At 44.7% G+C, this 27,540-nt stretch overlaps 1 protein-coding gene and 1 long non-coding RNA gene across 2 annotated transcripts in view; one reads left to right on the top strand and one right to left on the bottom strand.

Annotated features, from left to right (window-relative positions):
- Positions 1 to 11,998: 11,998 nt before the first annotated feature.
- On the top strand, positions 11,999 to 17,971 carry SCG2 (secretogranin II). Its single transcript, XM_027464445.3, has 2 exons — positions 11,999 to 12,151; positions 15,666 to 17,971. The coding sequence occupies exon 2, from the start codon at positions 15,680 to 15,682 to the stop codon at positions 17,561 to 17,563; it is 1,884 nt and encodes a 627-aa protein (XP_027320246.1). The 5' UTR covers positions 11,999 to 12,151; positions 15,666 to 15,679; the 3' UTR covers positions 17,564 to 17,971.
- Positions 17,972 to 18,110: 139 nt separating this feature from the next.
- The window catches only part of LOC106019236 (uncharacterized), a 114,174-nt gene continuing 104,744 nt past the window's right edge, over positions 18,111 to 27,540 (bottom strand). The window contains exons 6-9 of the long non-coding RNA XR_011811326.1: positions 26,380 to 27,534; positions 24,036 to 25,670; positions 23,869 to 23,936; positions 18,111 to 20,226 (exon numbers count right to left, since the gene is read on the bottom strand). This is a non-coding gene — a long non-coding RNA (uncharacterized lncRNA). The remainder of the gene's footprint in view (positions 20,227 to 23,868; positions 23,937 to 24,035; positions 25,671 to 26,379; positions 27,535 to 27,540) is intronic.

Genomic DNA, 27,540 nt, shown 5'->3' with positions numbered 1-27,540 from the left:
CTTATTTATTTTTCCTTTTCTTGAGTCATGAGCAAACCTCCTTTAAAATATTCCAGACAGTTTTAAAGAAAGGCTTAGCCATAATGTAGCTGGGTGCTGTTAAGTGCCATAAATTGGGATGAAAGAAACTGAGGGACAGATTCCTACTTAGGTGTATGGGTTCCATTCATTAATCTGAATTCAGTCAGACCAGAAGAAAATGAGACTAAAAGATGATGTATTTTCCCTCAGACTATTATAATGGCTTAATCCTTGTGCAAACAGCAATACTGGAACATAAATAATTCACAGCAGATTCTTCTGGTCCCAATCAGGGTTCCATTCTGTTAGACACCATAGAGAATACTACAAAAACAGGATGAAGGAGAGTTAAGACTGCAGAGAAAACAGATGTTAGGAAGTGTCATCATTAAGGTGGTCTGTGAAATGTTAATTTTACTCTCCCTTCTACTCCCATGCATGTGCTACACTTGTTCTTGATCACATTCATGTTTACCAGCTCAATCTATACAATGGAGTGGGCATACTTATTATAATCAAGCAAAACAAAGACTTCTGATTCTTTCTAGGATGCCATTTAAAAGTTGGAATTTGTTTTATAACCCAGCTGCTCCAGGTCTATAAGGGCTGTCTATAGACTCTACATAAGGCAGAAAGGAGTGTGTAGGAATACAAGCCAGTTCTGCATTCATATGATGCTTGGAAGTACGTTTCAGAGAGAAATAGTTTGCCACGTTAGAAATTCTTTGCAACCTCATTGTGACAGTGTCATCCAAGAACTTTTATTTTCAGTATCCAAGGATTCAGGGATTTCGAAAATTACATAGCTGGATTTGTTTTTATTTTATGTCAAAAAAAAAAAAAAAAAGAGATAAAATAACCCCTTTGAGGCGTGTGTATTTTTCGGTAGATATGGGCATACACTGTGTTTATTCAATGTTCAATCTTTTCAGGCTAGTGCAGCTGATATGTCAGGCAAGACTTGCTCAGCACTATTAAAATTCATATTGCTTTATGAATTTAAGATTTACATCAGCACAATGCAAACTATGAATGCAACAGATACTCGGTAGGTCACAGCAGTCTTCAGATAATAAGCAATATTGCCATGGGAAGATACTGTATTTATCAGTGGGTTGTAGGTACCGTCATAGATGATGATCTTTGTGGCAATCAAATTTGCATGCTTGCTTTACAAATTGAGTGCCTGAAAGTCATTGTCTGGTTTGTTTGTTTTTCTTTATCTTTTTTTTTTTTTTTTTTTTTTTTTCCCTTAAAGAGTCATTCTTGTTAAGAGCAGTGATTGAACTTGGTTTTAATAACTATAAAAGGAAGGTTTTGTTTTGTCTGATAGCACTGGCACAGAAAAGCCTCTGCAGTTCTTTTTGGTTTCCAAGTTAATGCTGCCTTGATGCTGCTGACTATCAATGCAGTCTCTGTGCCATGGCTGCCTAAGCAGCTGTGAAAAATAACAACATAAACTTAGATTTAAGAATTTTCAATAATAATTAAAAAGTACAGCTAAAGGTTCTCATTCACCAAACACTGACTGCTTCTCAAAATGGTTAGGCATGCATTTAATTTTGTGCATATTCCAAATGAGTTCGGTCTTAATATAACTGGAGCATGTACTTCCAATTCTCTTGTTTTATTGCTTTTTTTTTTTTAAAGCAAATAAATAGATGTGATTCAGACACGTGTTTTATGGATAAAAATCAGGGGACATAACTGCAGTTGTGTGCCCAAATTTAATCTTAGGAGCAGGTTTTGTACTTCTGCTTCCCTACAGGTTAATTGTGCTGGGATTTGCTCTGTTATGCTTCTCACTTCGACTGATTTTTCCTAGTATTTCTCTTTTATTGCAAGCCTCATTTCATACATTTAATATCACTGTTCATCAGCCTAATTACCCCTTGGTCCCACCTCTTTGGCACAGACCCTGGAAGTGAGACTCATGATTCCTGCCTCAGCCGCCGGCCCATCTGCTTTTTCCAGTTCAGAGGCTCTGGATGTGGTCTCCAGAGGAGCATCTGTCTTCTCAGCTGCCTGGGCTCAGGTACTGCAGCTGCATGGCTGAGGACTGAAACGTTTTGTTCTCTTCCAGATTTCTACCCCATCTCCTCATGTTACAGTTCTTCCTTCCCATTTCTTCCTGTCTTGTAAAAAAAACAAAACAAAACAAAAAAACAAAACAAAACAAAACAAAACAAAACAAAACAAAACAAACAACTCTGTTCTACTATGACCACCACTACTGCTATTACTACTACTAACAATAATACTAATACAGCAGGATTTGATGCCCTTCACAATGCTTAGCAGTGAGAAAGGAAATCTTCCAAAATTGCTCACGGAGAACTGCCGCTGCACGGGGCTGAATCTGTACCCACCAACTGCTGCTGCCTCCTCCAGAGCAGAGTCTGGGGGAAGGCGAAAAGCACTTTCATGTGCCTGGGTAAAAACACCCAGTGGAGGCTTATACAAAGAGTCGGTGAGCTGGGACAGCTTCTGCAGCCCTGGTCTGAGAGAGGAGCCTAGCAGTGGTGTAGTGCTGCACGGAGCATGATGTACCCCCACTGCGATGGAAACCAGCCCATCAGGAGGAGCTGAAGAAGATACCACTTCCACAGACATCTGTGGCGGTGACTTCCTGATTACAGGCAAGTGACACCAACCCAGAAGGGTTGTCATTTTGTTTGGTGGTTGTTGTTGAATGTAAAATATCCTGAAACAGCTATGTAAAATTGAGTACCTCATCAATATTACATCTGCGACAGATGATGAAAACCTCCCTGCATGGACAATAATCCATTTAGTTCATCCCGCAAGATCTCCAGTGCCAGATGCAGTATCTGGCCTTTTGATTCAGCTTTGAGATTCACTAGTGGAAAACCACAGGCAGCCAAACAAATCCCTGTTGACTACATATCTACGCAGGAGCATACGCAAGCCACGCTCTAGGTAAGGCTGACAGTAATTCATTGCCATGCTTTGCGACCTGATTTTAAGCAGCTGCAATGAATTGCTTTTGCCTTGAATTACAAACAATTTATTTGGGGCAAACCAGGCCACTTCCATGGGATCATGCTGAATGCGGTAGACAGATGACAGAATGCCTGCCATGTTTTGGGAGATGACCACTGAGTCCTCGGGGGAGGCAGCTCACATTTGTGAGCAGCTCCTGCTGGTGGGAGGCCCCTAGGTGATGGCACTGCAGCAGCAGGACTGCTCCACAATCACGTTAAGAGCTACAGGTCTGGTGGAAAACCTATCGTGTGCTGACCCCATCACGTTGCATTGCACAGAAGAGAAGATCACTGAAAACTGGGTTGGTTTTAGGCAATTTCCTAGGGTAGTGAAATAGAACAGGTAGAAGAATTGCAGCATTAAGTGCAGAAAGGGAGAGGGCCTGACTCTATGAGCAGCTCAGGCTCTGTCCCTACATGGTGTCCCCACATTGGGGAAGTTTGCTTGGTCTCAAAGCTGTGGGATATGGAATGAAGATACATGTAGTGCTGGGGAAGCTACTGCCACCATCATATAAATCAATGCTGCTGCCAGCAGGCAAAGGCAAAATGACATTACCTTGTTATCACTATGCTCATTTGATGCACGTGGCAGCAGAAGTCAGTTTGCCCCACCCAGTTGAAAAGCCCTGTGTGAATGTGGGGGCTTTTTCAGTGTAAAGCAGTCTCAGCTGGAGCTTGTGCAAATGGGATCCAAAAAAATCAGTCCCACCCTACTGGAAAAGTGCATTTCCTGCAGCCAAAGCTGTGCTGGCAGGTTGTGGCTGAAGAAACAGGAGTAAACAGCATCTATGGAGTTTATGGCTGGCTTTAAATGTATCTGGCAGCAAATTTCCGGAGAAAGGATGCTGCAGATATGGGGTGAGATGCAATAACGTGTCTGTTTAATTTCAGATATGAACCCTACTGGATCTGAATTATTAGCCCAGCACCGAAACAGCTATTTTCATGACAAGCCTTCTGTCGCCTGCAGGGATCCCTGGATACAAACGGTTTGTTTTGAGTACATTTCATTCAATTGGAAAAATAGCTTATGTTTAATATTTTATAAAAGAGGCTGTGTGTTTTATCTCTGCTGGTACAGGATCTATGCTGTCCATCTTCCATGTGTACCCATTCTTTTATGCAACTCTTCTGTTCTGAGGCGAGAAAAAATATCCTGCATCACACAGGGCTATCTTATGCTTAAGCTAGGAGCGCCCAGCAAGTCGCTCGCAGTCAAAAGCCATTTGCACTGATCTTCAGACAAGACAGAGGGCAGGCTGCTTTCTTAAGGGGCATTTGTCCCTTCCTCAACTGATTTGCTGTGGTATCCTTTTCCTTCCTGAATTATAACAAGCTCTGAGACACCAATGTTGGGGAAGCATGGCAGTCCCCCCACCCACTGCCCCTCTTTAAGGCCTTGCAAGGAAAACCTGCTTCATCCTCATGCCCTCCCTGGGGCTCCCCGTGGGATTCTCGCCCAGGCCAGAGCAGCTTTCCCGTCCTGTGATGTTATCTCAGCGGCAGCCTGGTGCTGGGAAGGGCACGCTGCTTCTCTGCCACTTACCAGCCTTGTGTAGCACACAGAGAGTATTTGCGTTAGTGGAAAATTGTGGCATTTCCTCCTAATTATACGGGTTTTACTTGCCAGTCAAGGCTCTGATAGCGGAGAGAGAGAAGCAAGGCTGCTATCTAAAACCACGTGGAGGTCTGAGACAAGCGTTCTTCGCAGCTTGCAGAGGTGTTGCTAGGTGTCATTTAGTTTTCAGCCTCTTTGGAGGACTGAGGGCACTGTTTACTTTTTTTGTATTTGCTGGAGAGGGGAGCAACCCGCCTAGCACTTTTTCCCTACCCCATGAGAGCCACTCAGGACCAAGCGGTCACAGAAACATTTTCCAGATGTTAATATGGGGAGAGGAAGTCTCAGAGAAAAATGTTTCTGGTTTACTTCCAGAGGTGAATGCTGCATGTTCCTGGTTGTGATATATACATATATATTTTATTTTAAGTAGTTGTTTCTGAGGCACCGCGGGATGCTTTGTGCCCAGCTCTATGCACCCTCGGGCTCCCACCTGTGTTGGGAGGAGCACAGGAGCCCACATGCACTTACAGGAGGCAGTGGTGGTGCTTTATTCCTGTGCCTCTTGCCACTCAGAACATGCTTCCTGCACACCTGGGTGGTGGCATTGAATCCTCATGGGTCAGGGAAACACAAGGTGACAAAATTGCAATGCTGAAGTTCCACCCTGAGCCTGGCCAGGCATGACTGTTGCAAGGCTGGGGGAAATGCTGAACCCCCAGACCTCTTCTGCTTTTTGCGCTGAGGTTCAGGCCTTGCTTGATCCTCCTGTCACTGTCCCAGGGAAGCTGCCATGAAGCCAGCCAGCTCTCCCAGGCTGTATATCCTGAAAGGCAACGTCAGTATGGGTCAACCCTAAAAATGCAAGCCCTCAACTGTAATGCTCATGTGACAAATATTACTAGCTATAAGTGCATGGGACAATATGAATTTGTGCTCTTCTTCTGATGCTATCATTCAGGCTTATTTTGAATTCACCTTTAAACTTTAAATAAATGGACACAAAGTGAGGCATTTCTGCCTTGTCCACAGGAGCTAATTTGGTGGTTCCAGATCCGTTTGCCCTCTTCTTGGTAAAAGTTTTATTTGGGGAGAAATTCTACACCGCTGGCTCTGCGCTGTGCTTTGCAGTCAGTCTCATTTTTTTTCTATTTTTATCACATTCGTGACCAAATGCTAAATTTGGTTTTGACCCAGCTCTATATAAATTACTGTAGCAATAGGGCTGGAACCTATGAAGTTACATACTAGGCAATGAAGGGCAAGCCTATGACCACAGAAAATGCTGTAATGGCACTGGTGGAGGTAATGATGCTAGCAAAGACAATGCAAGAGAAAATGGTGATAACTTTTTATGACAAGGAAGCAGAGCATGGCTTATTGCCCTTGTAGCCTTGGCAGATAGACCCTCACATGCTGTGCAGCTAAAGCACCCCTTGTCCTAATGGCTTGGGAAGAACGTTTGCCCCCATTAAGCATGCAGGTGTGTGATTTCGTGCTTTGAGAATGGCTGGAGCCTCAACAAATGAATAAGAAAAGGAGCGTTATCTAATAGGTGGCAATTTTGCTGCTCTAACCCCATCCTGCATTGTCAGGCAAGTAAGCAGGTAACAAAGCAGAGGTTTGATGCCAGAGGGAGGGGGATCCAAAATCACTGAACTTTTCTGTGTTTGTGAGTAATAAATATGAAAATTAATGAGGCTTTGATGTAATTTTGCACTTGGTGCTTAGGGATGTGGTTTAGTGGGTGGTATCGGTGGTAGGGGGATGGTTGGACCAGATGATCTTGGAAGGCTTAGCCAACCATAATGATGCTACAATTCTAATTAAGGAGTAGAAATGGCTTAGCCCCAAAATCATGAAGTTTCTGCAGAGCAGAATCACAGGAATAATTTAGCAAAGGACTAAATAATGTAACTAATCCTATGTCCAACAGTGAAATTGCTTCTACCCAGTTATTTAAAATGAAGCATCACGTAAACGTGTGAACATACCGCTCTTGCGGTAGCATCATTCACTCCCACATAAAACCTTTGTGCTCTCGTGAAAGCGTCGCTGCAGGTCACTTCTGGAGGACACGTACTGCAGAAATGCCACATTTCCCTCACAGAAATGCCCATGAGCTGGGACTGGGTTGTCCCCTGAGCCCCAGGGTGCCCTGGCAGTGCGGTGCTGCAGCCTCGGGCCTGCAGGCTGCCATTTGTTCCTTCTCCCACCTAAACATGCCGGCCTCAGCCTGCTCTCTGCTCCTGTCCTCTCCTGCCAGGCTAGCTTTGCCTGTGAAGGTTATGCCCTGTGTAGAAAAGCATGAATTAAATCCACAGCCTATCTACAAACCAAGAGCTCTGACCAGGTTCTCCTGTCTCCCCCACGCCCCTGCTGTCGGAGCAAAACACAAGTACAGCTCCTTTCCGTTTACTTTTTATTTTGGAGTGAGAGACAGTGCCCAGTGCTCCTGCAGTCACCAGGCCCTACCTGGGGACAGGGAAAGGGAGCCAGACCTGCACAGAGCCCTGGCTCTCATCCAGGGCTGGTGTCTGACGGAGTAACTACATCAGAGGGAAGGGCTTAGGAGGGAGAGTATTATGGGAAAATGATGCAAAGGGAAGGACAAAGTAGTACGTAGCACAGGAAAGAGAAAATAAAAGAAAGGCAGTAAAGTGCTCTGTGCCCTTCCCTGCTGAGCCTGCAGCAGGGAGCGGTGCAGTTCCTTGAAAAGAGGTGAAAGTGAAGTGGTCACCCTTGTTTTTTTTCTGAGTCAGTTTTGGTGCAGGACACGTGGCTGGGATGGAGCTCGGCCGTGTTGTGCTGCTGGCAGGGCCCCGCGGGCGATGCCTCACCAGGGCGCTGCTGCCCTGCGCCCCGCTGCTTCTGGTCTGCGAGGGGCAGAGAGCCTGGCCACGCTAATTAAAACTCCTTTCTCAGTGCTCCTTGGCAAGGTGCAAAGAAATCCTCTTTTCATCCTTAATGACTAAAAATAAATCCTATTTTGGGTTTAAGAAGGAGCCGCGTGACTGAAATGAGCCGTTCAGTTTCATTCATGTTTGCTGTCTATTAGTCTGTTCTCTTCACCCTCAGCAGGGTATGACTCAGAGCTTCTCATTGTCTTCCTCCCTAAACTATATGTGTTTTGACTTTAAATTCTGCCGTCTGACGCACAGCAGTGCTGAAATCATGACAGTTTGATCCAGCCAGCTCCCCGGAGACTCTTGATCTTTACTGCCTGGTAAACGTAACACCCCTCACAGCTATGCAAAGCAGATATTGATATTTTTTACACCAAATGTTGGTAAGCAGATGTCACAGGCTGGTGAAGATCTTTGAAACTCCACGGGAGGAAATACGCGTGTATGTACGTGGGGGAGGCCTGGAGATAAAAATACTATGGTGGTTATGGGAGAAGATATATATTCCTTAATCTGTTGGTGTTTTGCTATTCTTGTTCGTGGTGATCAAAGTGGAGGCTGCACTGGAACAAGTACAACAGTAAATTCATTCCCTGTTGATTCATCTGCTGCTTTTACACCCTCCTGCCAGCCATGGCTTCTTGCCTCCTCTCCTGTCAGAAGCAGCGGCTGACCCCAGCGCCCCCGTCTTTGCTGGCTGCTTTTTGGGACCTGGGGCCAGGTGTGGCAGGACCTCAGAGTCTGGGTCATGATGGCGGGCTCCAGACTGGCCAGGAGCAGGGGAGGACCCAGCACTGTGCCGAATGAGGCCCAGCAGGAGACACGGGGCACTGGCCATGCCTGGAGCCGTGCCGTGGACGTGCCTCGGGCATGGCTCTCCACGGGCCGAGCTGTGCCTGCAGAGCTGTGGGACCCGCGCTGCCTCCATACTCCTCATTTTGTTAATTTATTTTTTTTTAAGTGCAGGCAGTATGAAATCCCGAACAGGTTAAATTTAGGGTGAAAGTCCAAGTTTATTTTCTTGTTGTCCATAGCAAAACCTGTTCCTGAAGCATCCCTACGGGGCGTGCAGCACCACTTCAGGGAGGTGTGGTGGGCAGGCTCGCCGTGGGCCTACAAAGCCTTCCTGCGGCGTGGAGTAACACACAGAGGCCTGCAGCCACCATGGGCCCCTGCCTTGGCACCCATGCTCTTAAAGAACTGTGTGCAAACCACAAAGCCCCTGATTTCCTTACAATGTTACATTTTCTCTGCCCCTTACAACTTTGGTAATGGAATTTGAACCATTTACTGTGTACTAAATTTAGGGAGGCCAAAAATGGTTGCATACAAATATGTTTGATTTCCCAAGAATGTGAAATGAGCAGAAAATAAGAAATATAATTTTGGGCCAAAGCAGAGGTCAAGTATTTTAAAATCAAAATCATTTAAATTAATCTATATCTGTGGTGACAGGAGAACTTTTTTTCTGACGAAAGCAAACCTCCCCCTTCTCATTACAAACAGAATAAATGCAGATACTCCAGTCAGATGAGGAATGAATTCTAAATGTGACAATGGCACTTACTTACTCTGTAGGAAATGCCACGTCTGTAATGAATTGTAAATTATTTTTAGTTGCCCCTGGAAACAGAGGAAGGGGGAAGAACCATCAATATTGACACAACCCCGCTTTATTTTTAAGCAGCACTGATCTTTTGGTGACTCCAATTAGATGAGGAGAGAGATAGAGCTGAAGTGAAGGGTACAGCCTGCAGACTATTTTGGGTTTTAGACAACGGAGGCAAAGGAGCCAAACAAATGTGCTGCCTGCTGCTGTGCATTACTTCTGTGTCGCCGTAACCATCAAGATCATTGCTTTGTCCTGTGTGAGCTGGGGCAGGAGGCAGGTCTCACCGGGACTCCATGGTCTGTGGGTGGTGGTGGTGGCAGCTGGGGGTCCTTGCCACCATCACCTTCACCTTACCACCATCTTCAGTGATAACGAGCTCAATGGGTGTGACAAACCACAAAGGGCTTGGTCCTCTTGCCTCTGTTTGCTGCAGTGGAGTTCCCTCACCTCCCTGAAGTTTTGTTTACTCTTAAGTTAACATGCAAGATGCAGGTTTGATTTGCTTCTAGCCTCTCATGATGCATAACTGTGTAAGGCAGAGCATGAGACAGGGCAAAGCATTCAGAGAAAATGTTACATTTACTGCTGTTCTGTTCCCAGCTTACACAAGAGGATGCAATATGGTCAAAATGCCTTCAGAAAAACAAGATTACCATCCTCCTATGGTTAAGCAGTTGATATTGAGCTAGTTCTAATGCAATTACCTAAATTTCAGAGATGCTGTGTTGTGATCCTACTCTTGCATAAAATGCCATGGAACTTCTAATGACAGCACAGATCAAATTTTCTGTTTCATGACTCATTCCAAAGAAAAGAGTGCAACACACACACACAGAGTACATTAATTAAGGGCCTCCTTACAGGACCACGTGAATACAATCATTAGCACAAAGCCCATGCAAAACAAACATTTTGATGTGGAGTAAAATTGACAGCTCACTTGTGGCTAGCCTTCTGTAAATTTTATCCACTGAACCCAAAATAGCCACGGCAGAGCACTAAGCCAAGTGTCTGACTTCACACACTGTGAATCTCAAGTGAGAGGCTAAGGAACAGAGGAAAGCATCGTGCTGATGTGCCAATTAATCTGAGCTGTCTGAAATACGCACTGATGCTGAGGATCAGGGATAGGTGGATGGGGGCAGTAGGATGACTTCATGTGAAAGAATTTGCTAGACAATTGTTGGGTGTTTGGTCATGGACTGCACAAGAAAGAGTCTGTTGGAAGCACATGCAGAGGTACAACAAAATTCTTGAAAATCTGAACATTTTTTCTTCCATTTTTTTGTTTGTTTTGATCACGATGGCTATTTTCACAATGGACTAAGGTATGATAGCTGTAGTTATGTCTAACCACACATTTTGTGGGCATTTGGAACCCAGCTGACAGGACAGGTGCTGCTCAGCAGGACCCTTCCCAGGTGGTCAGGGTCGTGCATGGCTCATGTGGACCCTGCTCTCTGCCTACTGTGGCTGATGCCCCTCTGCCTCCATCATCAAGGATGCCACCATGGGTCCTAGCAGAACTTCTGGTTTAACTCATTTATTTCTGGGTCCAGCCATCAAAGCAGGCATTTCAGGCTGTGCCTGGGTCCTGAACAAAACTGCTGCTGAGTTTCAGCACCGACAAAGATGGGTCCTGTAGTTTACTAATAACTCCATGTGAGGCAAAATGAGAGGCTCTCCATTTCAGCCCCAACAAATGCAGCATAGACAGTCCTTTTGTCTGTGCTCACAGCTGCAATTATTTCTACCTTGTTGTTCTTATGACAATTTAATTCTGTAACATTGATTGCCTTGGAAGGTATATTCATCCTATTCATCATTTTTTTTTTATTTTATATATATCTTGTGCTGTAAAAGGTCAAAATTGTCAGGAAAGATTTATTTTTTGGGAAAAGGAGTCCTTATCTAAAAGCCAGAGTAAAAGAACCTTTCTGGAAGAGAAGGGAAGCAGAAGGAGCGAGCTAAAACCCAGAGCAGCACCTGAAGCAGTGTGTTACATTCCATGCTTCCTGACTGATGGCAGAGAGGTACTTACTCACCCTACTGATCTACGTGACCATGTGCTGGCCTTTTGGCACTGAGGGTGCCGACACTACACTTACACCTGAGGAGTGCTGCTGGCACGGCCGGGCCATGGTGCAGTGCCCATGCCTGCCCCGGGGGGGAGCAGGGTTGTCCCCCGCTGAACCAGCAGTGGGGTTCTTTGTGCCTTGTCCCTCCCTGACATGCTTCAGTCGCTCCGTCTGAAGGTTGCCATTCCCCTACTGCACCCAGCCCTTGCCTGGTCTGGAGCTCTTGGGCCTGTTGTGCTGGATGGGGAGGGCATGGACACCCCGAATTGTCCTTGCACTGTGGCAGAGCTGTCACTGTGTGACCAGGGCTCACCCAATGGTCACCCAACAGCTCACCCAAGGTCTTACCCAACAACATCTCACCCGATGGTCACCCAATGACTCACCCAACGGCCACCCAACAGCTCACCCAACACAGCCATTGAAAGGCCACCCTGTGCCCTGCAAAGGCCAGGTGCTGGGTGCGAGCACGGGGCTGCCCCACGCACTGACCCCACGGACCCCTGGCAGCCCCTTTCACCCCGCTGCACCCAGGGGGGGTCTCAGCAGTGGGTTGCGCCCAACGTGCCCCACTGCCGCATCCCCCCCACTTTCTGGAGCCAAGAAGCAACAGGCGCTGCCTGCCCCCAATACACAGTTCCCTTTTTTCCTCCTATTTTTTTTTATCCCCCCTTTTTCCTTTTTTTCATATTTTTTTCACTTTTTGTCTTTTTTCTTCTCTTTTTTTCCCTCTTCTTTTATTTTCCCCTCTATTTCCGTTCTTTCCCCTTCCCAGCTTTCTGCCAGCACCCCCCCTTCTTTAACCTCCCCAGTTCCACCTTTGGGTGTTGGGGGGGGTCCCTGCTCGGCGGTGGGCGGGGCCCCGCGGGCGGGGGGCGTGCCCCGTGGCGGTGCCGTCAGCAGCAGGGCGGTATAAGCGGGCGCTGTCCGGGTGCTGAAGGCGGCGGCGGCGGCGGCGGCGCGGCCAGGTGGGGGCTGCGGCGGGGGGCGCCGGGGGGCGGCCGGGGGCTGGCAGCGCCCCTGCCTCGCTCCTCGGGCACCGCTGGGGTGGGAGCCGGGGAAAAAAACGAGAGGAAACAGGGACGGGAGGGACGGGGGGGAGCTGGCGGGGTGGTGGCCGATGCGTGTGCGCTGAACGACGCGCGTGGTTGGGGGGACACGGACCCGTCCGTGGGTCTGTGGGGTGTTGTGGGGCCGCTCCTGGGTGCTGTTAGGGGCCATCGAAGCTTTCCTGGGTGCATTCGTTGGTTTGGGAGGTGTTGCGTTGCTGGCTGGTGCTGCCACGTTGAGTGTCGCCGGCTCGGCGTGGCACTTGGGCTGTGCCTAAGGACAAGATGCGAGGTTTCCTTGGAGGCGAACGCGGTGTGATGAGCCCTGTGTGTGTCCACAGAGCCAAGCTGTCATTATGTGCGTTCAGAACTGCTGGCGGTTTGTTTGCTCTTCCCCTCCTCCTCCTCCTCCTCACCCCGTTCTGATTTTGTTCGTGTTTTGAGTCCCTTGCGGCATACCGGGTTAGGGAGGCTTTTATAACAGCAACTTTGCTGCAGTCACGCTGTGTACTGCAAAAGTAAATGGGAGGAAGAGTGCACGATGTGTTTCCTTATTTTCATGGAAAACTGCTGTTGGATCCCCTCTCAGACTCTAAAGGACTCATCTATAGGAAAGCTCATGAGTTTTCATAGCAAATTTTCACTGCAAACGTTACATCCACATCAAAAAAGACTGCTGGGAGAGAAAGGGAAAGAGAGAGGGAGAAAATGACTGCTACCATGGAAACATCCCAGTACGGAGATTTATTGTTTTGTCTCTTTTCCAGGGAACTTCTGTCAGTCTGCATTGCCTTTGTGCATGTTAAATTACGAAGTCAATCTCCTCATTTTATAAATAGAAACTTGTATATTTGTTGGCCAAAAAATGATTGTGCTGTCTGTTAGGTTCTAGTAGAGGAGAAAAAAAAATGCACTCCCCTTCCAGGCTAGCTTCACGATTATACATATGTAGATAAAACAACCATTTTAGCATATTGTCCTTTGAGAGGCACAAAAGAGAATATTTTACTATAGATCCTAAAGATATGTAGTCTAAAATGTCCTCTGTTTCCTCAAAAAAAAAAAAAAAAAAAGTGAAATTATGTCTGAGAAACTGGGGAGAGGAGTCCCCTCACCCTGAATAAGGCAGTATATTTAATGACAAGATTTTATGACCTGGACTCAAACTTTTGAAATAAATCATTTCCAGCTCCATTTGACAAAGGCTTTAGAGAATCGTCTAACAATAAATTAGAATTGAAAATTGATCTAGAGACAAATGTACTCCAAATGTCTAGAGAGGAACCACTAAGCTGCTATTCCTGCAAAGGAAATATTCCATTGAGCAACATCCTTATGGAACACCAAACAAAACTTTGTGGGGCTACACACGTTTTGATATTAATTGAATGATGCTGACTCTTACAAAGGGTATAGCAATACATAATTGTGCGCTGTGGAGGAGGCTGAGTTCCTGGTCTCTGTTAGTGGGATGTGCCTGGCAGATAATTATGGAACAACTCTCCCTTCCTCCTTTCTCAAAAACAATAGAGTTTCTCCTCTTCTTATCAAACTAACTCTATTAATAACCAGTTTCTCTGCTAGAAAAATCTTAATTCCATTTATTTGCTGCAATAGGTAGCAAAGTGTTTTTTTTTTTTTTCCTTTTTTTTTCTTCTTTTTTTTTTCTGCCTCAAGATATATACATTTATATATAGGACTAGTGCCTTTTCTGTGATTGATAGCAAATTAAGGGATGCGTTGGCTTTGTTTTAGGGCAAACACAGACCTAGAGGGTGGGACCTTCTAATCAGCTGTTCTGAAGTAATGCTTTCTGAAATCAATTCCCAAATGTATGCAGACTTGAATATTCAAAAATGTCTGGGGAAATTGTTTTCTGTTATGGCTGTTGGCTTGCTCAGGCATACCGAGGTAAAAAAGCGGCTCTCTTTTTTAATTATTAAGTCACATTACGTTAGGAACAAAAACAGCGGAAAAATGTACAATTGAGCTGAAATGAGCATACTGATGCTCACTTTCTACGTACAGCAGTGGGCAAACAGCAGTATACGTAGCTCTTGCAGCCTGTCATGAATCACCAACTTCTCGACAGGATGGTTTTACCAAGCCAAAAACAAAGGAGCCAAACCAGGTCAATTAAGCAAAGTGGTTTCTATCTTTACCATTTCTTTCTCGTTATTGTACTTTATTCATTAATGTAAATGGATCAGAAAAGAGACTAATCTGTCTCACGGCCCCAGGATATGAGCTCCCGAGCATCTCCTAGGAAATAAGTGACTGCAATTTTTCACTTGACAGAGCGGAGGGTGCTCGGCTCGCTGCAGGACTGGGCTTGTGCAGCTGTAGCCTCATACGCAGCAGTGCTGTCATTTTGTTAATTCAGTCTAATGCATATTTTTCCCACTTGTGTTCCTTTAAACAGAGTTTATTATTGGCTGGCTTAAACTGGACACACTGATGAGACATGGGTTTCTTTTGATGTATTCTAACTGAATTTATCTCATTTATACCAATAGTCAAGCTTCTGCTTGTCCTGGGACCTGATTCAATTTCTGCTGAAGTGAAAGAAAGAATGAAATCACCCCTCAGAATCTATTTACTTGAGCCTATTTCCAAAATTGTCATGGAACATAAAATAATTGTATTGTACCTGTATGATAAATTATAATTAGTCCTTTATATAGGGTATTACTGCCCACGGGAAAATGCATCACTCATAGAGCCCCTTAACTAAAATTCAGCTGCTATACAAATAAAGTTTTTGCTTGTTTGTTTGTTTTTATGAAATAGCAAAAAAGGAAGTAATAACACTAACAGTAATAACCGAAATAAACCTGCAAGTTATTTTATATGCCATGTTCTCCACTTCATTACATTAATTTTACTGCAGTCTAGCACTGTTCAGAGGTATTACCCGGACAGTAAATCAGATGCCCTATGGAACAATCTCACAAAATAATACTGTATGCAGTTTTAATATTAATATGTTGAGCTGCATTTAAATATATGGACATACTGTCTTTACCATTTGAAGCCTTCATTTTAATAATCCAAATGACATCTGGAATCCTCTATTGGCATTTATTTAGCTATATAGGATTTTTTTTTTTTACTTTGGCACTGCCATTGGAAAACTGATGTTCATAAAGTAAATTGAGCATAAAGATAAGACGTTTCTAGCTTTGCAAACCAATCATTTGCAATAAACTGAGGAGACAGAGGAAATGTTCAGAAAATCTGAAAATAAATTTCCATTAAAAATATCTTCCATATATGAGCTCTATTAATATTTCATGAAGAATAAAAATATGTAGTACTAATATTCTTCACAATGAGTTCCTGTTTAAAATAACAATCTCTTTTTTACCTATCAGTTTGCTAAGTTTGTCTCCATATATTAACTATCTCTTTTTTTCTTCTTCTTTATTTCAAGGAAATATACTAAATATGGCAGAAACTAAAACCTTCCAGCTTGGAGCAGCCTCCGCTGTCACCTTTTTCTTTGCCCTAATCTGTTGGGTTGATGCAGCTTCCTTCCAGCAATATCAGCTGCTTCAGAAGGACCCAGACTATGTAATGAAAAACTTACAAAGGTTTCCAAATCCTGATATGATCAAAGCTTTGGAATACATAGAAGATCTTCGCAAGCAAACTAACAAGGGAGAAAGCAGCCCTGATTACAACTCCTATCAAAGTGTCCCATACCTCCTGCAACAGAAAGAAAGCAAAGATCAGGTTCACCTACCAGAAAATGTGAGGGATTCTTTGACTGAAGATGAGTCTCAGTGGGTTAAGGTTATGTTGGAAGCCTTGCGACAAGCTGAGAAGGAGTCAAAAGTTGCCCCAAAGGAGAATAAACCTTATGGTCTGAGTTCCGACAATAGTTTTCCAGCTGGAGTAACAGATGATTACGAGGCTTACAAGTGGCCTGAGAGGTGGCAAAAATACCTCAAAATGCCTATTGGCCTCTATGAAGACAGTTCAAGAGACAGTCCTTTCAAGCGTACCAATGAAATAGTGGAAGAGCAATACACACCCCAAAGTCTTGCTACACTGGAGTCAGTGTTTCAGGAGTTGGGGAAGATGGCAGGACCTAGTAATCACAAGAAAGAGAGGCTCGATGAGGACCAGAAATTGTATGCAGACGATGAAGATGATGTGTATAAAGTGAATAACATTGCCTACGAAGATGTGGTTGGAGGAGAAGATTGGAATCCCATAGAGGAAAAAGTGGAAAGCCAAACGCAGGAAGAGATAAAAGACAGCAAAGAGGAAATTGATAAACATGAAGAGGAGATTGATGATGAAATGAAGAGATCAGGGAAACTCAGCTTCCCTGAGGATGAAATGAGAAGAGAGAATAAAGATCAAATGTCAGAGGATGTTTCAAAGCTAATGAATTATTACCTGAAGAGGCTGGTGGGCAATGCTGGAAATAGGAAATTAAGGACTGGAGGAGAACTTGAGGAGAAAAGAGCAGCCGCATTTTTGGATAAGCAACTTGATCCTCAGTCTATAGCTCAGTTAATAGAAATCTCAAGGAATTTACAAGTTCCTCCTGAGGATTTGATAGACATGTTGAAAGCTGGGGAAAAAAAGCAGCTTCAGAGCGAAAGGTTGGAAGCTGAGCAGGAAGCAGAGTTCCCAGAAGACCTTGATGAGATCGCTGAAGCTAATCTAGGACAGAGTGACATATTTAAAAGTAATGTAAACTCTAAAAATGGGTACATGAAGCAGCCTCTTAATGCAATTCCCGAAAATTTACCTGAAGACCTCAATATTGAAGACATAGTCAGTCTTCTGGGAACTGACAATTTAGGTAACCAGAATCCCTCCTACTTACTAAATCATCTTAATCAAGAAAATGATTTGCCAAGACTGCCTTACATTCCCAGAAGATTGAAAGGACGCCCATTTCCTAAAGCTGCGTGGATTAACGACTTGGAAAGGCGACAAATGGAGTATGAGAAACTGAATGAGAAGGATGAAGAGCTGGCTGATTACTTGGCAAAGATGCTGGCAAAATATCCTGAAGTTATCAATACAAGTCAGATGAAGCGAGTTCCCGTTCCAGCTTCTGAAAGCGACCTGCAGGAAGACGACCGGCTGGAGCAGGCCATCAGAGAGCACCTAGGCCAGGTGGGACCACAGGAGGCCGCGAAGCTGGCATCACTCAGCAAAAGGCTCTCCATGGCAGGGGACACCGATGACACGCAAAACAGGCAGTATCTGGATGAGGATATGCTAGCAAAGGTGCTAGAGTATCTAAAACAGGAGAAATCAGAGCTTGAAAGAGATCACATTACTAAACGGGCAATGGAAAACATGTAATTGTTCCCCAAATATGATTTCTCTCCCCAATGTGTTGACTTCTATCCCAATTCAGTTGTGATTTACTCCCACTCTCCCACTAAACAACTTATGGTAGACTACTTACCATTGAACAGTCTGCATATCTTTCTCAGAGCTGTTATCTTGTTTATTGATATACTTATGTATGTTATAAATGATGGGGCAAATAACAAATTGCTTCAAGTGTTTTAAGAAACAATTTAATGAAATCAAGTAAAACTACAATATGTAAACAACTGACCTTTGCATTGTTAATAAAACATGATAAATGAAAAGTGACAATTATCATTTGAAATTTTTAAGATTAATTGGATTATTTTGTTACTGTCTGTAGTGTTTTTTGTGGAGTATTGAATAAAAAAATAAAGCATTATATATATAGTTTTATTTACAAGGCTTTTTTCTATTCAGTGTTTTATTGTTGATGAATAAATTATTTCTGGACAATAGACTGTGTTTCTTTCTGGCACTTGATAAAGTCATAAAAATTAGAAATCAAAACATATTTTTACTTCTATGAACATTTTTTGAAGTCTATTATTTTACTGTGAATTAATTTGGTTGAATAATTATGTTTTTTCTATGCTGTAATACCACTGACTGGCATTATCATCAAGGGTACTGAATACCTGAAGAGCTTGCTGAGGTCAACCAGGGCAGTAACTGCATTAGGTTTTTTTGAAAATTGGTCCCCAAATCATTAACGATTTTGTATCTCATGGCAGAGGGGGAAGATAAATGATCTGTCTAAGACAGACAGACTATTGTGAAGCCCTAAAAATATAAAATTGAACCTTCATATCTGAGCAGCAGACAGGAGGTTCTGCAGATGGGTTCCTTGCCACCTTTAATGATGGGTACCATGCAGAAAGAAACAAGCCCCAAGGGAAGCAGAGAACTAAGACTGCTGGTAACATCCCTTTCTTGTCTAACAAAATGGTTGCTAAATATATTCAGAAGCATACACAGAACCTTTATTATTCACTACATTACGTGATATTCTGGACACATGAAAGGTCTCTTGAGCGCCTGTTAAGACCTGTAGTGGATGTTCTGGAAAAGCTACAGCTCTTTTCCAGAACTAAATGTGCTTGTGTAACTCTGTGAGTCATACATGTTTTTCACTGGGGTATCTCAGCCATAAGCATTTCCAGGATTACAGTTTAAAAGTGGTTCTCCCTGAGGTATTCTTCAGCATCTCATCTCTGCTAAGTGGGGTGGGGATGATTTTTGGCGAGGTAATGTCTAATGAAGCAAAGCACAAAGGCTGCAGAAATAACACTTCATTTCCAGTGTCACCATTACCCGGAGCAATTGTAGATGATAGGAGTTCAGCCAGAGCACTTGCTTTAGGCCACATTAAAATTCCTCTCTTCCTTCTTACTTGAATGAGTCAAAACATTAAGTATAGAGTTGAAAACATGCGAGAGTTAATTTTGCATCTGTACTCTAAGGAGGGACAAACCTGTTGGCATTCCAGCAGTAATTGCTTGTGACTCTGGCAATGTATTTTACTCAAAACAAAAATGTGCTTTAAAAATATACATGTATCACTTTTATCACTTTGCTTCTTAACATTGTCATTCTGCTTGATCCCAATACTGTTCTGGGCAGGGCTGGGCAAACCCCTCGGAGGGTACAGATGCCTTGCTGAAGGCTGTGCTGGGGCAGGACCATGCAGCAGGAGGCAGAGCTGCAGGAGCTTGTGCATGGATTCGGCACTCCTAGCCTCAGTTGGAGGCATACAGGGTTACAGATGTGCTGTTCAACACAAGTGATGAGCACCACCGGGACACCAGGCTAAACGATTACAAATGTCTTTAGCAGGGCTTGGTCAAAGTTCAGCAAGGATAACAGTAATCTTGACCATGGCTCTTGTGTAGGTCCTCATGGCTAAACTAGATAAAAGTTCATCCTTTTTTTTTTTTTTTTTTTTTTCCCACAGTTTGAAAATGAAAACTATTTCATTTTTATTTTTTTCTTTTTCTTTTGCTGCCTTCATTTATTTCAATGGTGACATACAAGGGTGGTTTTAAAAAGGAGCATCTCCACCCATGCCAGTGGCAGCCGAAGCAAGCCCCGAGGAGCAGCACCCAGAGCTGTACAAGTTGCTATGGCAGCCCAGCAGCGCTCAGGCTGAGCATCACACCGAGGACACGGTCATAAAAACTGCTTGGCAGTCTCACCCTTTGTTTCTGCTTTGTGCTAAGATGGCACTCAGACAGCCTCCGCTACAGCCCTGCCGGCCCCACCATGGGTGTCAGCACTGCAGTGCACAGGCTCGGAGCGCCGCGTTCCCTGCAGGGCCCCTAATGCCAGGGAAGCTCCCAAGAGCCCAGCATCTTCCCGAGGGACTTGGCTGAGTGCTTGATGTTTTCATCAAGTAGAGAACAAAGCCAGCAGGCTGTAGGGTTCACAGTTTATGTTTATGTTTATTTGTTTTGTTTTTAAAGTCGATGTTTGAGCTTGTGTCGGAACTATGATGTTAGACACCAGATGTTAACTTAGCAGTATTCCTACTGCTTAGCTATCTCCCTGTCTTGGAAAGACTTATTCCAGAGAAGGATGAGGCTCACAGGTCCCGTCTCAGCTTGGCCATACCAGGCAATGATGTACTTCCAGGTACAAGGTGTGCGGAGGGCCTAGACGAGATGCCACACAAAGGGAACATGGTCAGGCCTGACTGATGGTAGTTCCAAGCCCATCAGTCTCATTTCCCTTCCATCACAGCTCATAGCACTCCCTTCCCCTGGGCTCCCCAGCAGTTGTTTGGCACAAGTGCTGCCTCCTGGCTCATATTCAAAGAGAGAACAGTGAAAAATGTGGATACAAGAATGATTTGGGGTCTAAGGAACTGAAGCACCTTTAAGTCTTGTACAAGTATGTGCATTACGGGGCAGATTCATACAGAGACTGCAGAAGAATAAAACAAAGCCGTGCCTCAAAGCAGAAGGGATGTGACCCCCAATTCCTCACCTTGCCATAATCTGACTTCTTCATTGCATGGGGAGGTGGGAGTCCTGTAGCTCCTTTGCAAAGGGATCTACGAGAGATTTCCTACAATATTCTCCTCCTTCAGGTTTTTCCCTTGTTCATTCTTTCTGAGCACCAAGGCAGCTGTTTGATTCCCCCCCCCCCCCCCCCAGTGATGCTCCTGGCCTCTTGCGCAGCTGGGCCAGCAGCAGTTTGGCATGCAAGGATGAGAAAGGGCAGGCCATTCACTCCAGCTCTTTGTTGAAGTACCAAGCTTCAGAAAAGCCAAGCTTCGGCATAAGTAACTGCACCAGTTTATAAGAACATCTCACGTACAAAGTGTGCAAGCCATTAGGGGCTTTGTTGCTTGCAGTTTGTCTTCATAAAAAGGGAAGAGTTGTTGAACTTGAAATAAGTCATGTTATGCAATAGAACTACATGGAGGTGTCAAGCTGATTTTAAGTTGAGAAACAACATTAGTATCCTTTCCTCTTCTGGATGTAGGAAATAGATAGATAAAAAAAAAAAAAAAAAGAATCTCCAATTCCTTTTTCAAATGAAAAGAGCAAATATCATATAGGCAGCACCCTCTTGGTAGCTGTAGCTTGGTACCTAAGCAAAGTTAAACCCAACTTTGCAAGGCACCACAATCCAAACACACGCCGTGGGATGAGAGCTGCTCCGTTAAACCAGCACAGAGCTGCCCCCTGCAGAGCCACGCCGCGGGGCCCCGCTGCTCCAGTGCCCACAGCCGCTGGGCTGTGATTTTCTGCGCTTTTTTGTTTTCCTTATGAGTGTAGTGGGACAAAGCCATGCTGTTAGCAATGCACACAGACTGCATAATCCACAGCAGACACACCGCCAAGCCATAGACTGATTGTTACAATTATGCACAAAATAACGTGACCACCCTGCAAGCTTTACTCAGCCGAAGTAAGGAGGAGAGTTTTAATTCCCCCTTTGTGCTACAATTTCACAGCATCCTGGATGCAGCTGGTTTGCACGCTCTGTTTATCGGTGGCTTTTGTCTAGGAGATAAAAACCTTTCTGCTCAGATCGTATTCTTAAAGGCTGCAGTAACTTTCACAGTGTTCTCACGGTTCACCTCCTCTCCAACAAGAAGGCTGAACAGATTCTGTATTTGGTCTGAATCTAACAAGCTGCTCGACACGTTTCTGAAGACCTGAGGGAATTCTCGTTTGTACACACACCAGAATTCACTGTGTTAGTATCCATGAGAGTTAATACCACTTTTTCCCCCACTAATTCACGTGTTACTTCAAGTGTTTTGTTTATATCTGCTTCTTGATGGCTCCATTATTTTGTCAGCTGGGGGCGATGAAATGACAACATTTGTTGATTCAAAAGTTAATGTAACCACATTACCTCATTTGAAGAAATTAGACTGTTGCAATTATTTTTTAAAGGGTATTTCTACACTGCAGTGAAAGGGGATTGACTCACACGCTATGGCAGTTGTTATTGTGTCTCAAAGCACTTCACAACATCCCTTGTTTTGCTCCCAAAGCGACTCGCAGCATCTCTGACTTCCTTCACACACCGGTGGGTGAAGCGAGGCTGGGACACGGGCATCCTGAGCAGTGCTTTAATTCCCAGCTTTACTGTGGTATTTTAGCTATTGCTGGCTGATGAGAAGCCCAATGTTTCAAACCCTGCTTCTCCCACTAAACCCTACCCAGACCAGCCTTCCACCACTGCAGTGCAAACGTTGCACCGTGGGCACGGAGCACGGCTGTGGGCAGCAGACACAATGAGCACCACGCGGGGACGGCGTTCTCTGGAGCACCCCCACCTCCCCCCAGGACACACAGCACTGATCCGTGCCTATTTGCTAAATGATGTATAAATCCAGGCAGGCACAGCCGGGTGCCAGCTGTACTTCGCATTTGTTCGGCTTCCCCGGTGCCTCCGCAGAGGCCTCGCCGAGCCGCAAGGACTCGGGCTAGCAGCAGGCAGGTGCAGGGTCCCTAGCGCATAAAGTGGGAAGGAGAAGCCCTGAATCAGAGCTGATTGTCTGAAGAGCCACACTATTCCTGACTTTTGGATCATTTGAAGACATTTGAGATCGTTAATAATTCATTTGCAGATGTTGCAGAGCTCTAAATGTGACTGATTAAATGCACTTGACGTTTCTCTTGAGAGAGGCTGTTATTCCAGGAAACCACTCACTCTCTGCAAATGTCTTGGAATTAGCGTACTCAAAATTATGGGCTCACTTACAATGTTTTCCCCTTGCAAAGGAAGAAAAGCAACCTCTGCTTTGAAATGTAAGGTACTCTGGTGAATGCCTGTATTGCAGGGGTTTGAAACTCACACCAGGCATTCAGCAGAACTACCGAGCAATGACCAGCGGTCGGGTGCAGAGAGCTCTGCCTTCCTCTGCTGAGACATGCTGTGGACACTGAGCTCTGCAAGCCCACCTCAGTGGAGAAGAGCTGGAAAATTGTTGTTCGGCAACTCCCCAGCTCCTACAATGTGCTTCCCAAAACCTTCCTGATGTCTGCCTAAACACAGAGCCCCTGGCTGCATCCCGGCAGAAGAGGCAGCCTCTGCGGGGTGCCTCACAGTCAGAGGAGCAGGAGCTAGGAGAAGTAATGAGCTCCGTGCTGCCTTGGTGGCTCCCTGACTATGCCACCAAAATTGTCCCAGTACATTTGTTTTGCTTTGTGCTTAAGCTGGATTAAATCTCTCTGGGTGTAGCTGTGGGGTGTTCCATTTAAGTGGGAGCAGAGCGTTTGTACCAATCTGGCCACATGTATTTAAAGAGGGTGGCCCCAGCAGGGCAGTCTGTGGTGGCTGCAGAGCAGCAGGCGTCCCACCCACGGGAGGCAGTGGGACTGATCCCTGCCAGAGCCTCAGCTCGGATCACCTGGGTGAAGCCTCTGTGGGTTGCTTTCCTCCTGCCCCAAGCCGGGCACCGCAGCACACGGCAGGGCAGGCACACGGCGCCTGCTGGGCCCATCCTCTAGGTGCAGCACATTGCAGCTACTCCTTCCATGGTCGTTTCTCATTGTCTATTAAAACCCTTTCCAGAATCGTGATTCCCTGATGTGCGTCTGTTTCCATCTCAACAGATAGCTTCCATTTAGGTTGACATTGTAAATCCATTGCCCCTAAATTTAAAAGGAAGCCTCCCGTGCACGCTTTCCTCTCTCCTCCTTGACCCAAGGGAAGGCACCGTGCTGTTTGGAGGCACAACGCCTCAGTTCTGTGAGGAACCTGTTTTCTGCTGCGGCTGTGTGTTTTGCCACCTGCTAGTAAATGTCAGAGCAGAGAAACAAAGCACTTACATGCTCCCAGTACTTGTGCTCCCACACGGGGGATGTAAGAGCCAGGCCAGGAACACCACGTACAGACACTGCAAAGATGAAAATAAAGATAAACCATTAAAGGGCATAAAACCAACGTGCTTCACTTGTCATTTACGTGACATAACAACGGGAAATGTGTTAAAAACCTGTAAGTGGGTTTTGGGACACAAACACAGTCTGACAGGAAAACTGTTTTCCACAAAGTTGTGTTCACTCAGAGCCAACATACGATCAATGGATTTTTCTTCCTGCAAAAGAAGTGCAACAAAGCAGGAGCTTCACACCAATGACCAGTGACTAGCACATACAAGGTGAATAAGAAAAGACAAATATATTCTATATGTAAGCCTGCAAATACCATTATAGTCCAACAGCTAATTTAGACAACAGAAATGTTGGTGCTATATGAACTCGTAAGTCCTTTAATCTTACACATGCCACTGGACCTTCCTCTAGAAGCAGTGGTCAGGTTGAAGTTTGCTTACACATATTTTTTGGCTCTCTAATTTCTATTTGAATGCTGTCAGCCCCCACTCTCTCCTTGCTGGGTGCTGGGAAGCACAGACCAAAGCTGGTGCCACTGCAGCCACACAGACCCTTAGGGATGGACGATGTGTGGGGGCCACTGTGGTGTCACAGGGCTCTGCCTGGTGCACACCTGGGCCTTCCCCTGCAACAGAGGGGTCATTTTGTTCTGTGGTCTTCTTTAACTACTGGGAGGAAGGTTGGGGGCAGGACTCAGGGCACAGCCTCCGCCTCTGGCAGTTGCCCCACATGGGGAGCCACCAAGCCAGGCTGGGCTCCTCAGTGTTGCTTTGGCTGTGAAGTCCTTGGAGACCACCCTCAAGTGCACCCTACAGAGCCGATCCCTGTTGGACACACAGAGGGCCACGTCAGGTTCCAGATCTCTTGGCTCCACACTAAGATGCTGTTTGTAGCATCCCCTCAGCCCTCCTGGTCTCCTCTCCAACCAGGCTGCAGCAGTAACCCCCAAACACAAAACTGTTCAAGTACAGGAGCACATCCATCAGCACGACTAAATGCTATTATTGGTGTGTGTGTGTATAGCATCCTCAAGGCAAGAATGGAGGGAAGTAAGTAGTTTGAACATTAAAAATATGCTAAGATAAATTGAGGCAGGTGGATCAAGTTCCCGAGGAACAATATTTTGACAGCAGTCTTCCAAGAAAATTCTGAAGTGCAATCAATGTAATCAATACTCTACTCAGACACCTTTGCCCAACCATGCAATCTACACCAACTGCCGGAAAATCAGGTTGGCTTTATTTCATTAACCCAGCTCAAGGCAACATTTACATTTTTAACCTAATGTGGTGTGCTCACTGAAATGTTCTCCTAAGACAGGTGATGAACGATGCTGTGGAGGCCTCCCATCCCTGTCACCTGGCTACCGCCACCTGCCACAGAGAAAATAAGTGGTAATTGGCAGTTTGGCCGTGTGGCAGATTGATGGAGGTGTTTGGGGAGACTGGGCAGGTGGCTCCCTGCAGATCAGCAAAGGCAAAATGTCCACTGCCAGGCCTGCGGACTCCTGTGCTGCGTTAGGCACTGGGAAGCCTTGTGTCTTTGAGCTGAAACCTCGGTGGGTAACTTCTCGGCTAACTTGTTTGCTAATCAGGTTGCATAATTTCCTTTTCTGCCATTTTCCTTCCTTCTGGCTCGTCTCAGTGCATGATTCAGTAAGCTGGATTAATCATCTTCATAGCGAATTCTGAGTCTGCTTCACTGCTGAAAAACTTCTTGCTGTCCAGCTCCTGCATCTAAAGCATACAGAATGGGGAAATACAATAAAATACAATAAAATACAATAAAATAAAATAATAAAAAAAAGAGTCTTCAGATTGTAGGTATTTTTTTTAGCATTAATTCCCATGCTACAGCACCTTTCCAAAGAAGCAGCCAAAAGCAGCAGAGGACTGTTTTATAAATATATAAAAGATGTGGCCTTCTAGAAAGACATCCTTCACATATCATACTGCAGAGATAGAGCAGAATTTAGCTATTATACACCAAGATTGTTGGCACATTTGCCTTACTCCTAAGGAAATGACATTGCCTTGTAGCTCACCTTTTACAGTGCACGCTTTTCTGCCTGTGCAATTCATTATTCAGTAGTCGATCTCCTAAACAGTCTAAGGCTGATGTCCCTAGGAAATGAGTTTTTTAATATTCTTCTTGATGAACATGTGTTTTGTGGCACCTGAAAATAGATGTACTATTTTTCTAGGCCCATTGCATATTTTACCTATCAAGCCATACATTTTAGTGGCTGCATCTTGCTATGTGTTAAGTTGGAAAACCAATTTAAGCAGTCATTTGACTGACAAGATGATTATTTGTCCTCCTACGTACCCTCCAAGTACAAAGTTGGATTTATAGCTCGCTACTTTACATCGTTCAAAAGCCTAGGAACAGGGAACACATTGCCTTATCAATTCTTGGTAGGTGAGCACAGGAGTGGCAGTGTACCTCGTAATGAAGGCTGTCGGGACGTACAGAAGAGCAGCTCCTACAGTTAAGCTGTTGGTGGGTTAAACCTGTTCGACCTTCATGGATTAAGACCGAGCTGTGCAGAGACCTCTTCTGCCACCACATCTGATGACCAGCGCTGGGGCTCCTGCTTGGCTGTCTCACGAGGAAAGCTCCAGCTCTGGCCACTCAGTGCTGCCACTGCTAACGCAGGTTTCTGGTGAAAGAAGCTGCAGAGAAGGCCAAGGGATGCCAGTGTCCTAAAAATATTTGGAATTGCTAAAATATTTGGCTACCTAAAACCAGGCATCTACATTAAGCTAGCTCTTCTTTCAAAGTTAATGAAAATGTTGAAAACACTGGACTTTGCACTGCCTTTTCCATAGAAATAGAATAACTTTCGTTCCTTACAACTTTCCAAAGCTTTCCTTACAAGTAGGGGAAACCGAAGGCAGTAGCTGGGGCCACACAAGAACAGATTTGCTTTTCGCTGACCCATAGTCACCCATTTATCATTACATTCATATGTTATATGAATCAAAAAATAAAATAAGTTTCTTCAATTGAAAAAAGAAAACAACCCTCAAAACTTTTTTTTTTTTTGTTATATGTATTTTGAAGTTTTTAAAGGTCTTACATAAAAATGAAGTACAAGCTGAAGGTAAGCACCATCCCTAGATGAAATAAACTGTAATAACTTTTGAAAATGTCCTTTCTGTTTAGCTTCTGGATGTGTTTTGTTGATTTTTTAATTTTTTTTCCCTCCCTTTTCAGGATTCTGCAGTCTGCTTTATTCAAAAGAGTTTCATTTTTAAGGAAAATAATATTGCTTCAAGAAAATAGAAGATCACCCACTTCTTTTAGCCCAGAAAGCAGAAAATAATCTCAATTTTTAGGTGTTTCTGTAGCCGACAGCATCTGTAACAGGGTTTCAGCCCTTCTTCATGCAAGAGAATTACTGAAGAATTAAATATAATACAAACGTACTGAGACAGCACTACAGTTCAATGCAAACTATTCTACATTTAAAATCAAGCATCCTCATCACTACAAAAGCACGATGAATCCTGTCAAGTCTGGCAGGGATCACGAGCATGTTGCAGCACGCAGCAGCCGCAGGCTGGTCCGCAGAACGACCCACTTGGCTTCCTCCACCTGTGA

Source organism: Anas platyrhynchos, chromosome 9 (genome assembly GCF_047663525.1).
Source record: "Anas platyrhynchos isolate ZD024472 breed Pekin duck chromosome 9, IASCAAS_PekinDuck_T2T, whole genome shotgun sequence".
NCBI classification, from domain to species: domain Eukaryota; kingdom Metazoa; phylum Chordata; class Aves; order Anseriformes; family Anatidae; genus Anas; species Anas platyrhynchos.
Note: the sequence above shows the minus strand (reverse complement) of the source record. Positions and strands in the feature narration are given on the sequence as shown.